We start from the raw sequence: 16,159 nt of genomic DNA, 5'->3' as shown, positions 1-16,159 counted from the left end.
ACAAGTCTGTGGGTTGAGCAGAGCCCCACCTGGTCCTGGAGCAGGGATGCACACAGACCCTCATTCATGGAGGCCACCCGAGATCCTGTACTGTGACTGGACGGGACCAGGTCATCTTCCGGCCAGGGTGGGTGGTGGATCTTGACTGCAGGAAGGAGAGTCAGCAGGATATTTGGTGACCTGGGGGCTGGATGTGGCAGGGCCAGTGTGGCCGGCCCTGCCTGAACCGTTCCTCATCCTCCTGCATCCTGGCCCCTTGTGTAGGGTGGGCTCTGGGACTGGGTCTGGCCAGTTGGTCAGGTGACATGTCACTTTGGGACCAGAGCACGTAATCCTGGTGGGAGAGCTTGCAGTGCTGCCTGGCACAGAGACCCACGAACAGAGGCGTGTCAGTAATCCCATGGGAGACCCCAACACGCTGAGCGGGACCCTGCCCTTGGCCCCAGTAGCCGCATCACTCCTGCACCCACAGCACAGCCATGCTTCGTGGAGAGGCCCCCATGGGGTCCCCGCCCTGTTTCCTCTCCTGAACTCCCCCCTCACCTGCAGCCACACTGTGCCTGTGCCGGTGGACGTCCGCAGCCCCTCAGTCTCCATCTTCCAAGATCGCACTCACCTTTTCCTTTACTCCAGTTTGGGGCAGGGGAGCACCACTGAGAAAGGCTCACAGCGAGGGTGGTGACAAGTGACCTCCATTATATCGGTGTGCTAGGTCCAGGAAAGGGGGGTGGCAGAGGCCTGGAGAGGGGGTCGGGGAGGGTGGGGGCAGCCCGTGGCTGCTGCTCAGACCCCCTGGGGCTGCAGGGCAGGATCTGGGGCCTGAGGGCAGAGCCAATGGTCAGGAGTGGCTGGGTGCTTAGGAAGGCCCGCAGCCCTATCCAGCATCTCCCTACCTCTGGCCGGGAGCCTGTGTCTGAGGACAGGGCTGACCAGCTCTAGACCCCGCCTCGCGGCAGCTGGGCACACATGAAGGAAAAAGTTGGGACCAACAAGCTGGGAGGTAGTTTGCAGAGTGGAGGTTTAATGGGACAATCATGGTGACCCTATTGCAGGGGTCCCCCAGGTGGCCCAGCTTTAACCGGGGTCCCCAGGCCTCTGCCAGCAGGGTGGGCCTAAGAGCACCAGTACCACCTGCCCCCATCTGTGTTACTGCTGCTCTGGCCGTAGGCAGCCACAAGACAGACGGTCCTGTCCCACTCCCCCCGGGGGCCTGGGACCCCATGTTCCCTGAGGAGCTAAGGCTTTTGGGGGGGCCCCTCCCCAGGGACATCCACCCTCTCCTTAGTGTCCCCTGCCTCCACACTGAGGGCATGTCTATGTCCTTGTCCCTCTGCCAGGGACAATGGAGACTACCAGTCCCCCGGGGCGGGGTGCAGGGCTCTGCAGGGCGAGGCTCGCTATGGGGACAGCACAGCCAGGCCTCCCAGCAGACTTAAGGCACAGTGTGGCGGTGGCTGTCAACCCGGGGCAGCATCTGGCAGTCAGTGTTGAGACAGGAGGGCGTGGCATGTGCTGGCCATTCTGGGGCCTGCAGTGCAAGAGAGCTGGGGGACCGGGTCCACTGGCCTCGGCTGGCCCCGGGCAGGTCCCTGGGAAAGCCCGTGAGTGGGGCGCGTGGGCCCGGGCAGAGCTCACGGCCAGAGCCGCGGCACAGTCATGGCAGGCCCGGGCCACAGAAGGCACAATCGTGGTGTCTGGAGGTCAGGGCTAGGCAGACACATTGACGTCCCTGAGAGAGATGGCGCTGCTGGGGGCCTCGTCCCCGAGCAGCAGGGCTGGTGTGTCCGCATCCGCCTCTGAGTCCGCTCCGGCACTGCCCTGCTCCACGCTGGGCTCGGCACCGGGGCCCAGGCCCTGGGACAGGATCTGCTGGATGGTCCTGCGCAGGTTGGGGTGCAGCCGGCCCTGCGTCTGGTAGAAGACCTCCAGGGCGAAGGACTTGAGGGCGCCGGTGCACAGGTCCTCGTACAGCGGGATGGTGTACATGCGGGACATCTGCGGGGGGAGGGGGCGGGGTGCAGGGCACTCAGGAGAATTGGCCGCCCCCACACGGCCACAGCGGGACCCCTCTGCCCTCACCCTGTCACTCACAGGCCTTCTACAGAGGCCCCGTCTCCAGGGAGCTTGGGCTGAGGGTGCTGACGGGATAGGTGGGGGAGTGGGGAGGCCAGGGCCCCTGTGGGACCACTGGGACCTCTGAGGAGCTCAGATGCCCCGGTGTCCAGGCCCGGTCTCTGCTCCCAGCTTGGCCCCTCCGGGCACAGCCTCCCAGGGTCTGGCGGTGTCTGGTCTCTTCCCCCAACTGCCACCTTAGATCGTGCGTCTTCCCCGCACCATTCTCTGGGGTGCCCAGCGTGAGCGGTCAGACCAGGGGGCCGTGGGGGGTGCAGCGGCTAGGGGAGGAGGCCCGTGCGGGCCAGTCACACCTGGCTCTCGAGGAAGCGCCGGACCCTGTGGAGGTCGGGGTAGTAGTCGTTCCGGACCACGATCTGCAGCCAGCGGATGCGGATCTCGGCGTTCATGGAGTCCAGCAGGGAGGAGTAGCAGTTGGACAGGCTCATCACCACCTCTGTGGGGCGGCGGGCAGGTCAGGGCCCTGCAGGCGCACCCCTCCCCAGCCACCCAGGCAGCTGAGGGACTCACCCTGGGGCAGCGGGGACCCATCCAGGAGCCGGTCCAGGAAGAGTGCAGTCTGGAAGGTCTTCCACTTGGAGATGTCGATGGTGCTGGCAGAGGCGGCCGCCTGGTCCAGGGGCTCCGCAGTCCACAGCTGGAAGAGGGCCTCCACCGGCCGGGTCAGGCTAGACCCCTGAGACAGGTCTGGCTCAGCCAGCGGGGGGCCCGTGGCATTAAGCCAGCGCTCGAACTCCAGCCCTGCAGGGGACACGAGATCCTGGGGCCTCCTCCTGGGCTGGAGAGTGGCTGCCTGAGCAGGCCTGTCCAGGAGACTCCTGACCCTGAGGGTGTTCCTGGGTGTGACCATCCCAGGGCCCGGCAGCCCCAAGAGTGGGGAAGTTTGGGGAGGCCGGGGTCAGCTCCAGCCCCTGCCCTGCAGGCCACTGGAGTGGCTTTTGTGAAGGGGCACAGGGAGGCGGAAGACTTGGGTTGGTGACTGAGGGACCCCCACCCCTCCAGGTCTCTCCTGAGTGGAAGACAATGAGGCACTTTAACCCCGTGGCAGGGAGATTGGAGGGGGGCACTGCACCGTGACAGGGTGGGTAGCAACGCACTGGTAAAGGTGTGTTCCTGCTCTAAAGCCCAAGAGGCGGCCGCGGAGGGAACAAGTTCTACCCACCCGCTAAGCCCCAGAACCCTGAGCGCGCTTACTGCCCCTTTCGAAGCACAGGGCCCCCATGCCCAGACCTTCCAGCCATACCTCACCGCCTTCTAGCAAACCCTGGCCTCTCCCTAGACAGCAGACCCCTTCTGTTTCTTCTTTGGCCCCCAAGCCCTCGGACCCCGAGAGACACCCTCACGAGCGTCATGCAAGCAGGCCAGCTGGCTTCAGCCAGCTCTGAGACAAACCTCCCTCTGCCCTGCAGATCCTGCCCCAGGCCCTTTGCACACACTTTCCATGGCTCTCTTTCTGGGACTGCCTAATCAAGTCTGCCTGGCTTAAGTGCAGCCTCCTCTGGGAAGCCCCCAGGGTCCCATCAGGCTGGGAAGCACACCCTCCTCTCTACTCCTATGGTATCCAGCCTAGCGAGGGTTGGCTGCAGGAAGGACGGGTGAACCCAAGGGGCTCTCCTCAGGCAGACGTGGCATCGTGTGAGGGAGAGCCCCACACCCACCCTGGCAGGCCGTGGGCTCGCTGCGTGAGGACATGTGGTGGGCGGTGGACCTCACCTGCCCGGCAGTCCACGCTCTGCTCCTTCAGCTCCGGGAAGAAGGTCAGGAAGGAGTCCAGCAGGTCCTGGGCCACCACGCTGGTGAACTTGTACTTCTCCACGTAGGCCTGCAAGGGCGGGGGCAGGGCTCAGCAGGCCTGGGAGCTGGGCACATATCGCCCCCCCAGAGCTGGGACCTGTACAGCATGGCCGGCTAGAAGAGGCCCCGCCCCGAGGGGTCTGCACAGAGGGGTGTGCAAGCCCAGGGCGGGTGCAGAGACACCACTGCTGCCTCATTGGCCCTGCCAAGCGGCCACGCGTGGGAGGGTGGGAAAGACAGGAGGCAGCACCCAGGCGCTGCCCCCCCAGGCACTGCCCCTGAGAGAGACGGGCAGGTCCCAGCTCCACCCACAGCCCCGCCCCCGCCCCCACCGAGCCTGGGGGAGAAGGGCACAGCCCCGAGGGCGGGGCGGGTGTGGATGGGGTAGGAGAGGCGGGGCCTGTCCCGGGAGGGGCTGCTCACTCGGAGGAAGTCATCGAAGCGCTGGGGGTTCCCCGCAGAGCTGGGACAGGTAGTACACGAAGCAGTAGCCCTTCTCGTAGGTGAACAGGTTCATCAGGTGGCTAGGGTTCACCCCTGCAAGGGGAACACCCTGGGCTCTGGGTGGTGCCCTGACCCTCCTGTGTCCCAAGGGATGGCGGCCGGACAGGGGTCAGGGGCTGTGCAGGGGGAAGAGCTGAGGGCCACCTTCCCTCACGTCCGGATGCCCTGGGGGTGCAGTGATTGGGCCTGCTTGTCCCGGGGGGGGGGCCTAAGGGGAGACCGAGGGTCCACACACCACAGTGATGGGTGCTCAGAGCCTGTGAGAGGTGGTGGCAGGCTGAGGGAGCCTAGGGAAGGCCTTCCTGGGGCTGGGAGGGCCTGACCTGGCCTTTGCAGGGATGCCATGCTGGAAGACAGGGACACCCAGCCAGAGGAAGCAAGCAGTGGGCAAGAAGGCCCTGCAGGTGACGTCTGCAGGCCCAGGCCAGGTCCTGGTGGGAGTAGGCACCTGGCTCCAGCTTGACCTGCAGCTTGCTGACCGGGCTGTCCTCTCCGAGAAGCTTCATCTGCCTGTGCAGGGCGTCCAGGCGGAAGGCTGTCTCCAGACATGTGAAGGCAGCACCTGGACGGGGGCAGGGAGGTAGGGGGAGGCGGGAGGCCAGCCTGAGCACCTGGGGCAGGTGTGGATGCTCCCTGCCCCGAGCCTTGTGGCTGGACACGCATGGCAGAGGGGCCACACCCTGGGACCAGGCTGGGCTCTCAGCCCCTTGCGTGGTGCCCAGGACAGCCCTGGTGGCGCCACCCCCGCCCCTCCCCAGCCCAGTACCATAGGTCTCCGTGGTGATGCGGCGCTGGGCATAGGTAGCCAGGCCCTCGCTCAGCCACATCTCCTCCCACGTGGCGTTGGTGACGGCGTTGCCAAACCAGCTGTGGGCCACCTCATGGATGACGTCAATGACCAGGAACTCGTCACTCTCCAGGATGGAGGAGATGATGAAAGTGAGGCAGGGGTTCTCCATGGCCACGATGGGGAAGGAGGGGGGCAGGAAGACGATGTCATACCTGCCCGGGGATGGGGAGCACGGGTGACCGTTAGACAGCTGGGGCCTGGGCAGCGAGCATCACTTCCCCCGCCAGGCGTCAGACGAGGCCCCCATCATGGAGCCCACTGTTCCCTGGGAGTCCTCGGACCCCTCCTGCAGCCAGCCAGGGCTCCCAGGCGCCCCCAAACGTACCTGCCCCACATGTATGGCCCGTACAGACGCTCGGCGGCACTCAGCCACTGCTCCACCGCGCCTGACAGCTTGCTAGTGGCCGTGGGCAGGAGGCATGGCTCGGCCCACACACGGCTCCTGTCACAGGGGAGAGGGTGGGCCGGGGCCAACTAGCCCCCGCCCCGCTTACCCCACCAGGCCTTCCCTCTGGGCTTCTGGGCTGAAATAACACCTGCACCTAGTCTGGCCCGCTGCTTGCTGCCCACCGCCCCACCTCACTCACTGCCACCACGCAGCCCCTTCCCACAGCCAGGGCCAGGCCACATGCCGAGGGACTGCTGGCTCCTTCTGTCTCTGAGTTGACAGAGCCCACACAAGAGTGAGGGTGTGTCAGGCTGCAGCATGGTCTTGCAGGAGGACCAGGTTGGGGAGGGTGCTGGTGAGGCCGGGAGCCTGGCCTCCAGGCCAGGGGGTACAGGGGAGTGAGAGGAGCCTGGCAGGGATGGCCCTGGGCAGTGGCAGTAAGGCAGGGCAGAGCTGGCCCCACAGCGTGCCAGCAACACGGCAGCCGCTGCGCAGGTCGGACACCCAGTCCACGGCAGGATCACCCTGAGGCCTAGACCCCAGGTGGCGGGAGCAGCTGGGGGAAGCAAGAGGCAGCCCTACCTGGGCCCGATGTCTGCCGGCTGGAGGTCCCCGGCCACGAGGGCCACGAGGTAGGCAGGCACAGGGTGCTCCATGTGGAAGCGGTAGACGCCCTCCTCCTCCACATAGGTGCTCTGGGTGGCACTCATCAGCACCTGCACCCCCGACGGGGCCTGTGTTCGAGGAGGCCCCACCCATCAGGGCACCCCTGTCCGTGATGGGGAACCCTGTGCGCCCTGTCAGGCCACCCCTCGTCCTCAGTTAGAAAGCCCCACACCCACGTCCCCGACGGGAAGCCCTACAACCTGGGCCAGGCAGCTATGCTGTCAGGGACCCCCTCATCCCCATCAGGGACCCCCACGCTCTTTGGGGAGCCCCGAGCTCCTGGTCTGCACACCGCCTGCCCAAGCCGGGGGTAGAAGTGGGGCGGGGGTGCTGCCACGCTCAGGCCAGGGGCCCTGGGACCCAGCAGCTCCAACTGAGCCGCCCCTCCTTGGGGTCCTGGGGCCCATCCTGGGTCTCGGACTCTGACCCTATCAGGGAGGGTGGGCTCCCAGGACAGCGGTCCCAGTGGCAGGAAGTGAGGAGGAGGGCTGCCGGCGGGCACCGACCTTGACGACGGCTGAGTAGGTGCACTTGACGGCGGGCGTGTCGAAGCAAGGGAAGAAGGAGCGGTTGCAGACGGAGTGGCCCTGGGTGAAGACGAAGGGCTTGGCGCTGCCGTAGGTCAGCTCCGGGTCCAGCCACCAGATCTGCAGCGGGTGGGGGCAGGCGTCACCCATGGTCCCGGGCTCCGGCAGTCATACCCTCCCCGACACAGTGAGCCAAGGCCTCGTGGAGACCACAGCTGCTGGCGGACGGCCCTCCTCGTCCCAGTGAGGCGGGGGCACCTGAGGACCAGGGGGACTTGGGACCCTGTCCCACAGAGAGCGGCACGTGGGGATGCCAGGATACGCCTGCCAGCCTGGCCTTCATTCCTGACAGCTGGGCAGAGTTCCCCTAGAGGGCAAGGCCGTAGGAAGCAGCCCCAACCCCACTGTCCAGGCTTCCAGGCCTGGAGCCGCTGGGGGCAGCAGCTGGAGAGGAAGGGAGTGAGGGTCCAGAGGGGCTGTGCCGACTGGGCTCACCCAGGGCCAACAGCAGCCCCCGGGCAGGCAGGCCAGTCTCCCTCCAGACAGGAGGCCGTCTCCCAGCCTGTGCCCCTCATCCGCTTCCCAGGGGAAATCGAGACACAGTCAGAGCACCCGAGTCCCAGTTCTCCCAGGCCTCAGCCAGGAAGGGTGCTGGGAGGAGGGGTCAGAGGACTCCCAAGTTGCAGCGGGGCCCATGGCGGGGGTGCTTGTCTGACCTCCCTGCAGCCAGCCAGTGTCCCCAGGTGCTGGTGCTGCCAACCACCTCCATGGCCGCCGGACACTGTGGCCCTCTTGGCCAACCTCCCCTAGAGCCTGAGGCCAGGCCCGACCCCCCCCAGGGAGCCCCTCCTCGTGCCCTCCTGCCCACCCCGGCCACCAGCTCTGCCTAGGACCACGCCTGCAACCTGGCCCACCGCCACTTCCACACACCACTTTTCATCTCCGCCCAAGCTTTCTGGCATCTCCAGAAAGGTCAGCACAGAGCCTGGGAGGGGCTCCCCCAACCTGACTGCAGCTGTTTTTCGGGGTCCCGACTCTGTTTTCCCCACCTTCCCTCTGCCAAAACATGATCACTGAAGGAAACTGGGTCGTTCCTTGTCCACTTCAGTGACCAAGCACATAGAGGTCCTCCTAGGGCCGTTATGGAAGGACCCCAGTCCTCCACAAGTGGCAGGTCAGGGACTCCACAGCTGACAGCTACCACAGCTGCCGAGACCCCAGACCTGGTGGGGCTGCCTCTCCTGCAGATCCCAGACCCAGATGGCACTCCCTCCTCCACAAACCGCAGATCCCAGGCCCAGAGGGGCTGCCTATCCCGGTCCTGCAGACCCAGCCGGACCGCTGGCAGTGCTCAGAAACTCCTTCCAAACTTCCTTTAGGCCGCCGTCTCTGCCCCTCACCACAGGGAGCCTGCAGGGGTGTCCTTCTTTTCTGCGGCCCCCCGGGGCTGTGCAGAAAAGATGTTCAGAAGGCCTGTCTGGGGAGTCTGTTAAAAAATACAGACTCTTGGGCCCCACCACAGAGCTTCCTAGGGCTGGGACCCTGGAATCTGCATTAAGGAGGCTCCCTGCAGTGGATCCCGCTGCAGCTGGTCCTTGGTTCACACTGGGGACAGGTCCTCATGGTCAGGCTGCTGGGGATAGGGTCAGGCCAGCAAGGGTGGCCTGTAACAGGCCCTAGCCCCCCTCTGCGGGCCACTCTGCCTGACCTGGGTAGACCGTGCGTGGGCTCCAAGTTCACAGATCAAGGTCAGGGAGCGCCACGTCCCTCTGTTCTCACTAGTGTGGCCGGAGGTGTATACTGTCAGGTGTCAGAGCCCCAGACTACCCCCAGTAGGCAGCAGGGGCCAACCCAGCAGGCCAGTGGCCGGGCCAGAACACACAGAAGCTCACAAAGGAGATGAAGTGGCAGGGCCTGCTGAGGGCTCCTGGGAATCCTAGGAAGCCCGTAGGCTCTTCCTGTCCACATGTCACCCTGATGGCTCCTGGCCTCTATGCCACCTGTCCATCACCCTGTCCATTTACATGCCATGGACAGTGACTGATGGGACCTCCTGGGCCTCCCAGAGCTGGAGTATGTTGTGTGTGGGGGGGAGTGCGGGGGGAGGTAGTGTCATACGTATGTTGTCCCCTTGGGAACCCAGCAAATCCCACACTGTGGGAATGAAAGGAAAGGCCCTGCTCCATCCATGGTGGAGAGGTGCTGCGGCCACAGCGCCCAGCCTGGCTCACCCAACCTTTCTGCTGAGCCCCTGGGGCAGCAGGTGCCCCCTGCCCAAAGCCCTGCAGAGCCAACATGTGTGTCTGTGTTGGGAACACGGGGCCACCCAGTGACAGCATCCGCCAGTCCTTGCCCAGGGGGCCCCAAGCATTAGAACCAACCCAGCCCTCCCTGCTGCCGGCTCTGTCAGGTATGTCCCTCATGCCACCTCCAGGGAACAGACCTGGGGCCCACCAGTTCTCTGAAGGTCCAGGTCACACAGAGGCCCTTCCACATCTGGCACTGCCTGGCCCGCCTCTCAGTGCCAGGCTCCAGCAAGTGTGTGGCTCGGCCTGTGCTCACCAGACACTACCCTCATCCCCAGGCAGGGACGGTTGCTGCACACCTGAGAGGCCTCCTGCAGTGGCACAGTGTTCCCTGTCCTGTGGCCAGCCCCCAGGCTCGCAGTGGGTCCAAGGCTCCTAAGGGCTCCCCAGGCACCAGAAGGGAACCACTGAAAGCACCTGGACAGGACTCCAGAGACAGGTGGGGGAATGCCAGGAGAGGCCAGGCTGGCTCCACCCTCTCGGCAGGTGCCCCAGGCTCAGGTCGCCTGCCTCAGGCGCAGAGCCCACATGAATGCCCCCTACCCTGGCAACTCAGAGAGAGGCCGCCTAGAAACGACACCACGACCGGCTCACCGCCCCGACGCCCACCCGGGTCGGACTCACGGCGGGGGCGTCGGTCGAGGTGTAGCGCAGGATGACCTGGAAGGGCTGGTGCGCCTGCAGTTCAGGCGGCAGCGTGACGGTGAGCGAGGAGCCGTAGTCAGTGAACGGGTCCACCCTGAAGGCCAGCGGGCAGCAGGCGGGCTCCGCGCCCGGCGCCTCGGGGAAGGCGGGCAGCGGGGGCGGCGGCGCGGATCCCGGCCCGGGGGCGGAGAAGGCGAAGGCGCAGGGCGGCTCGGCGGTGGCGGCGGTGGCGGCGGCGGCGGCGGCGGCGGCGGCGGCGGCGGAGGCGCGGCGGAAGGCGGCCGAGTGCAGGCGCAGGGCCGGGTGCGCGTCGAGCACGAGCGCGCGGGGCGCGGGCCGCAGCGCGCACAGCTCGAGCACCAGGCAGCCGGCCAGCTCGCGCGCCTCGGGCCGCAGCTCCAGGCCCAGCTGCAGGTGGCGGAGGCGGAAGAGCTGCGCGCTGGAGGCCGAGGCCACGTCCAGGGCGGGCGGCGGCTCGGGCGGCGGGCGGGCGGGCGCGGCCTCGGCGCCGGGCGCCTTGCGGCAGCAGCACTGCGCCGCCATGGCCGGCCGCGCTAGGTGAAATCCATGAGCGGCGGCCGCGCCGGGCCGCGGGCAGCGGGGCGAGGGGCGCCGGGCGGCGGCGGCGGCGACGGGGCGCGGGCACAACAGGAAGTCGCGCCGGGAGCCGCCCGGCCCGGCCCCGCGCTGTGCGCCGCCCCGCTCGGGCTCCGCGCGGCCGCCGCCGGGGGCGCTGTGCGCCGGGAGGCCGGGGAGCCGGGGGCGCGGTGAGCGGGGAGACCGGGGCCCCGGGGAGCCGGGGACGCTGCGAGTCGGGTTGGGAGCGCGAGCCCGGGGCGCTGTGCGGGGCCCGGAGACAGGGGACCCGGGGGACGCTGTGCTGGCAGGGTGGGAGCTGGGGGAGCTCTGAGCGGGGCCGGGGCGGTGTGAGTTAGGCTGGGAAGGGGAGCCGGGGTGCGCGGCCGGAGTTACTGTGTGCAGGTGGCCCCCGGTGCTGTGCTGGGGGTGGGGGGGTGGGGGTCGGGGAGGCAGGAGCCCGGGGGCTGTTGTGCGCAGGGTCTGGGGGCGCACTGCGGCCGGGGTGTGCGTGGCCGAGAGGTCTCCGCAGCCCTGTGTGCTTCCTACCCAGGTGGCCCGCACTCGGGAGAGCCCAGAAGTCGGGATGACGGATCCCCCAGGGATGCTACAGGCCAGGTTCCTGGGGCAGCGACTGCTGGGGCGCCTGGGGCAGGGAAGCTGGGAAGTGTGGCGTAGGGAATTCAATGTTACTAGCCCATTAGGGAGCCTCAGGCCCTGGGAATGCTTTCCATATACCCCACCCACTCCCCTGTGAGAGCAGTGGTCTGTGTTATATGCCGAATAGGGCGTGCTGGCGCTCGGGAGCCTTAAGATAAGTGTGGCTGCTTAGATTCAAATAGAATTAGCGCAGCTCCTCAGTTGCACTAGCCGTATTTCAAAGCCTCCATGTGTGTTTGGACGGTAGTGTCTGGCTACTGGCAACCATATTCAACAGGAGCAGATATCCTCCCATAGTAGAAAGTTCTGCTGGACTGTGCTGCCTTAAGGGCTGGCAGGGCCCTGGAGGAAGATGGTGTAGGAGGAGAGTGCTGGGCAGTAATCAGACTTGGCCTGCCTGACCCCAGCCCACTCACCCAGGCCTGTCCAGAGACCTGGGCCCAGAGAGGGTGGCTGCAGACCAGTGAGGATGTCCAAAGAGCTAGCTTCAGGTGGATATCAAAGCCATGGCATGAGAGGGGCCACCGAGATGTTGCTGTCATCATCATATGAGAATTCGGGTCCTCAGGGAGAAGGGGCTTTTGGCCTGTAACCCCACACACTCCTCTCACTGCTTAATCACTGTCTGGTAGAGTATGGGGCAGGAGTCACCCTGCACTTGACCTCTGTGTCATCCCTGAGTACTGTTTAGGCCTTCTGGACTCAGTATCCCCATCTGTAATCCATGTGACCCTGATTGCCCTCCTCAGTGGGGCCGGGGCGGGGTGGGAAGGATGGCTAAGTGGGAGGACGTGTGTTCATTGATTCGGGTGGAGCATGTGCACTGAGGCATCTCTTCAGTTTTCCCTATGACCCCTATCCCAAACTGGAGGAGGGAGCTCAGTGCTGCATCCAGGACTCGAGAGAGGAGAGAGCTAGGGTCTGATAAGTCCTTGATGGCTTTGGGTAGCCCAGTACCTGCCCAGGTGCCACAGGCCGAGTGTTTTAGATGGCATTCTCAGTTTGACCAGCCTTTTAGAGCCTTCCCCTGCCCCCTGCCAGTGGGGCTCAGGCTGGAAGAACACTGTCTGGACTGCATGTGGGCACCCACACTGGCCTGCCCTAGCCACCCTCAAGCGGTCTACCAGCTGCCTGCACACTCAGGGTAGGTTAACATCAAGGGCTTCTTGCCCTCCTGGTCTCTGGGACTTGGGGGAGCAGGGGTTGGGTCTCATCCCTTCTCCCCTGGAGGGCCCTGGGCATCTCCCAGTGGCCAGCTCTGCACACCAGAGGGGTGGAGAAGGGCAGTCTTGCAGGTCCAGAGAAGCTGTTGCCACTTTCCCCCTGGGGTGCCGCTGTCTTCCACCCCACATTTTTATAAAGGACCAACACAAGCCAATGTTGAAGGAGCAAAGAGATCTGTTCTCAGTGTCAGAGCCAGCCTGCCAAAGCATTGTGAACTGTGAAGCCCACAGTGGTTGTCTCCACTCTCCACCTGGTCCCTGTCAAGGACAGAGCCTTCAGTGTTGGGGGGGTGGTGGGCGCTGTCTTGCTGACAGAGGTCCAGGGCGGATGTACGGGCAGGGTTGTCCTTCTCTCTCCTGGCGCCAGTCTACCTAGGGGAGAGGACCCTGAGGGTCGAGACTGCCAGAGGCTGGGATTTCTCCCAAAGGAATTTCACACTCCAGCCTCTCGATGATCAAATCCTGGCTGGCCGGCCTGGTGCAGCTGACACCCCAGCCTCCCCCTGATGCACGTGGACTGGGTGGCCCTATTCAAGTGGGCTGACACCAGGGAGGGGAGTGGGTCCCTGGCCTCACCTGCTAGCAGGCGGGCACAGAGGCAGGAGGGCTTCCCGGAAGCCCATGGAGTTCAGGTAGGTACTGTGTTGTCTCTGGGACAGAGGTCCTAGGGATACCTGGGCCTCTGGTGGGAACCGAAATTGGATGGTTCTCAGAAGGGAGCTGGTGGGATAAAAAGCTGATGTGACCCACAGATGTCTTTCACCCTGGCCGAGGCTCTGCCATCCTTGCACATTTGCCACCCAGGACCAGGTCAGCAGGTCAGGGGTGTGCCAGCAAAGGTGCTGTGAGCATGCATGGCAGAAATCTGGGCTTTGGTCCTGGCTCCTGACCTCCTAGCTGGGCCAACTGCTCAGCTCACCTGAGGTTACAGATGGAGCCACTGGAGCCTCACCTGCCAAGTGGAGAGACACTGGCAGCAGCTCACTCATGGGGTTGATGAAAAAGTGACACGTGCTACCAGGGGTAAGGTGGTAAAAGCTGGGTTAGCCACTATGAGCTGCGGTCGAGTTATGAGCAGGGCTGGGGCTCTTGGGGATGGGGATTGCTGACTGGTGACATTGCACAGGGCTGGGTGCTGACCGACAAGCTGTTTATGCTCTGAGCCAGGGACCAATGGATGGTGTCATTCCCATCCCAGCTGGAAACCAAGGTGCAGGAGCAAGAGGGTTGGGGAGGAGGAGGTCCTTTCACAACCACCCCAGTGCCTCACCAAGTGTGAACTTCCCATCCCCACAACTTTGGGCTCTACTGGGTCAGAGGGCCTCACTCCCACCTGGATGGGAGGCTGAGATGCCATTTATCTGGGACTCCTCAGGCCCCTCAGCTTTAGGCAAGTCAGGGGTTGCTCTGTTGGATGGGGTGACTGACCCTGACTCCTAAGGGGCAGCGGGGCTTTGCCGCTGCTCAGCGGGGCCAGGAGGAGTGTGTGGAAGCTAGGACATTTTCCTCATTACTGCCAGCACTCCCGGGTTGTGTGCGGGGGTCACGGAGGTCACAGCACCAGTGCAGGCAGGGCCACGCTTCAGGGTGCAGGGTGGAGTCAGCCCGGCAAGAGAGACCAAGAGGACCCGAGGCACTGGCTGCGGGTAAAGGCAGATGATAAACACCAACTACAGTGTTTTATTCATTATCTTGTTACGTATGTATTTGTATATATTAACCAGGGACTGTATTATCTGTAACTCACATATTACCTAGTTTCTCCACATCTTATTTAAGGAGTGTTGACTGTGATTAATTTTCTAGGATAGTCTTTAGGCTGTAGGATGTCCAGATGAGCTGCCTCTGAACCACAAGAGGGGTCAGCATACTCAGACACACCGTGGTTAGTGCATCGCTGGCATGCCCATGGCTGCAGGCTGTTAGGCCAGGGCTCAGTGCTGTGGTTGAGACTGGGAGGTCAGTAAGGTGGGTACAGACTCTGACAGCCCCAAGGGTGTCCATGCTGGGTGATCTGTCACAGCCTCGCGACCTCACCTGCGTGTCTGCAGCAGGTTTAAGTCTAGAAACTGGGCCCTCGCTGGCTGGAGCCCGTGTTGGTTTCTGTAAGGGGGCCTGTGTGAGCTTTGGGAAAGCCACTATGGTTCGAGCAGGTGGCAGGCGCGACGTTCTGCCAGCAGCCGTAGGTGTCCTCCCAGCGCCGCCCGCATCAGAGCTGAAGGCAGCCGGGCTCAGGGCGGCGGGTCTCCGTGATTGCTGTACTTCCCCATCTGCTGACGTTGGCTCCCCGGCCTCCATCTCTCTGTAGTTAGGTGTCTTTCTGGCTACAATTCCCCAGGTGGTTTTCACCTTCTCGACCAAGTCCTTTCTAATAAATTTGCTGACCAGGGGAGGAACGGTTCCCAGTTCTCGGTGGACACACCCTTGCACTTGACAAACGTCAAGAGGGGACAGAGGCCTTCGGGAAGTTGCAGAAAATGAAAACTCCGTGCGTGCGGCGTGCGGCAGGAGAGGAAAGACCACCCTCTCGTCTGTGTACCTCTTTCCACCCCGAGGCGGCAGGAAACTCCAAGCGCCCTTCTTGAGGCTGGGCGTCCTCGAGGGCGGACCGACTAGGACTCACTCGGGCCCGAGAGCTCCCCGAGCTGGCAGGACCGGGACTGCAGGGCCTCCTCGTACTTCTGGAGCTGCGACCAGAAACCCGGGTTGGGCTCGGCCACTGGGCGGGCGCTCTTCACGGTCTGCAAGCGAGAGGGTCCGGCTAGACACCGCGCAGCGCTCGCTGCCGGTTCCGCAGACGCCTCCAGAGCCCGGAGGCCCCGCCCCCGAGTGCGGGCCCGCCCCTCCCAGAGGCCCCGCCCCCTCACGGAGTCGCGCCCCGCCCAGCAGTCTCCGCTGATCTCGAAGGACCCCCTTCCCGGAAGGCCCCGCCTCATCTCGCCGGAAGTCTGTCCCGCCCGGAAGTCCCGCCCCACCTGGAAGGCCCGCGCCAGGCTGAGGCCGCGGTGACGCATAAGGTAGGCGGTGCAGATAGTGGCCGAGCGGCTGCGGCCGTTCTTGCAGTAGACGAGACAGGCGCCACCGGCGCGCACCGCGGCCTCCATGGCGGTGCAGGTGGGCTCCAGGTGCGCCAGCAGGTCCTCAGCCGGGTCGTCGAACACGGGCACGCGCATCTCGGCCACGCCGGGCGCGCGCGGGCCGGGCTGCTGGCGCGAGACGTTGACGCACAGGGTGACGCCCGCGCGCGCCAGCAGCTCCGGCGAGGCCACGGCGCGCACGCTCCCGAGGAAGAGCGAGGGGGCGACGCGCACGAACGGCGGCGGGGCCGCCTCAGCGGCTCCCGCGGCGTCCGGCTTGTTCCGGGTCCATGACCAGCGCTCGGGTCCCCAGCCCAGGGGTCTATTTTGGGCCATCGGGCGGCCGGCCGGGCGCCCCCGGGTCCTAGAGGCCTCCGACGGCTGCCTGGGGCGAGCCCCGTCGTGGCTGTGCACGAGCGAGGCACGCCCAAAAATCCCTGGCCGCCTCCCATTGGTTGGGCCGAGTCCGGGGGCCTCTTCTGATTGGCTTCGGGTGCGGCCATTGGCTGACCTCGTGGCCATCGGCAGAGGGATTGGCCGCGCTGGGGTGGGCGGGGCCGGGTTGCTGGGTGAATGGGCTTCCCCGCCCATTGTAAATTGAGATGTCTGAGTTGCAGGTTCCTGTCCCTACGACCCGGGAGGCTTGCAGCTGGGTGGATGGCGGTGTTCTAGCGGGCTCAGGGAGGTGGGCTTCCTAAGCTGCAGCTGACGTGCAGACGAGCAAGGGACCCCGTCACAGATTATCACCTGGTCACTGACCAGTATCCTCCCCATCGTTTTGTTGTAGGCCGCCTGGTTTCGTGTACCCTT

General features: G+C 65.0%; 2 protein-coding genes across 2 annotated transcripts; both read right to left on the bottom strand.

Moving 5' to 3' along the window:
- Positions 1-1,001: 1,001 nt before the first annotated feature.
- Positions 1,002-10,484, bottom strand: RNPEPL1 (arginyl aminopeptidase like 1). Its single transcript, XM_032480689.1, is given in 12 exon segments — positions 1,002-1,995; positions 2,427-2,569; positions 2,644-2,874; positions 3,847-3,955; positions 4,351-4,377; positions 4,379-4,464; positions 4,880-4,993; positions 5,198-5,433; positions 5,607-5,723; positions 6,252-6,403; positions 6,842-6,982; positions 9,793-10,484. Coding segments are annotated over 12 exon segments (2,208 nt in total). The 5' UTR covers positions 10,357-10,484; the 3' UTR covers positions 1,002-1,707.
- Positions 10,485-13,913: 3,429 nt separating this feature from the next.
- DUSP28 (dual specificity phosphatase 28) lies at positions 13,914-15,782 on the bottom strand. Its single transcript, XM_032480695.1, is given in 3 exon segments — positions 13,914-15,013; positions 15,248-15,613; positions 15,615-15,782. Coding segments are annotated over 3 exon segments (522 nt in total). The 5' UTR covers positions 15,642-15,782; the 3' UTR covers positions 13,914-14,884.
- Between the last annotated feature and the right edge of the window lie 377 nt (positions 15,783-16,159).

This window comes from Camelus ferus, chromosome 5, assembly GCF_009834535.1.
Source record: "Camelus ferus isolate YT-003-E chromosome 5, BCGSAC_Cfer_1.0, whole genome shotgun sequence".
In the NCBI taxonomy this organism is placed as follows: domain Eukaryota; kingdom Metazoa; phylum Chordata; class Mammalia; order Artiodactyla; family Camelidae; genus Camelus; species Camelus ferus.
The sequence above is the reverse complement of the archived record's forward strand: the minus strand, read 5'-3'. Positions and strand labels throughout refer to the sequence as shown.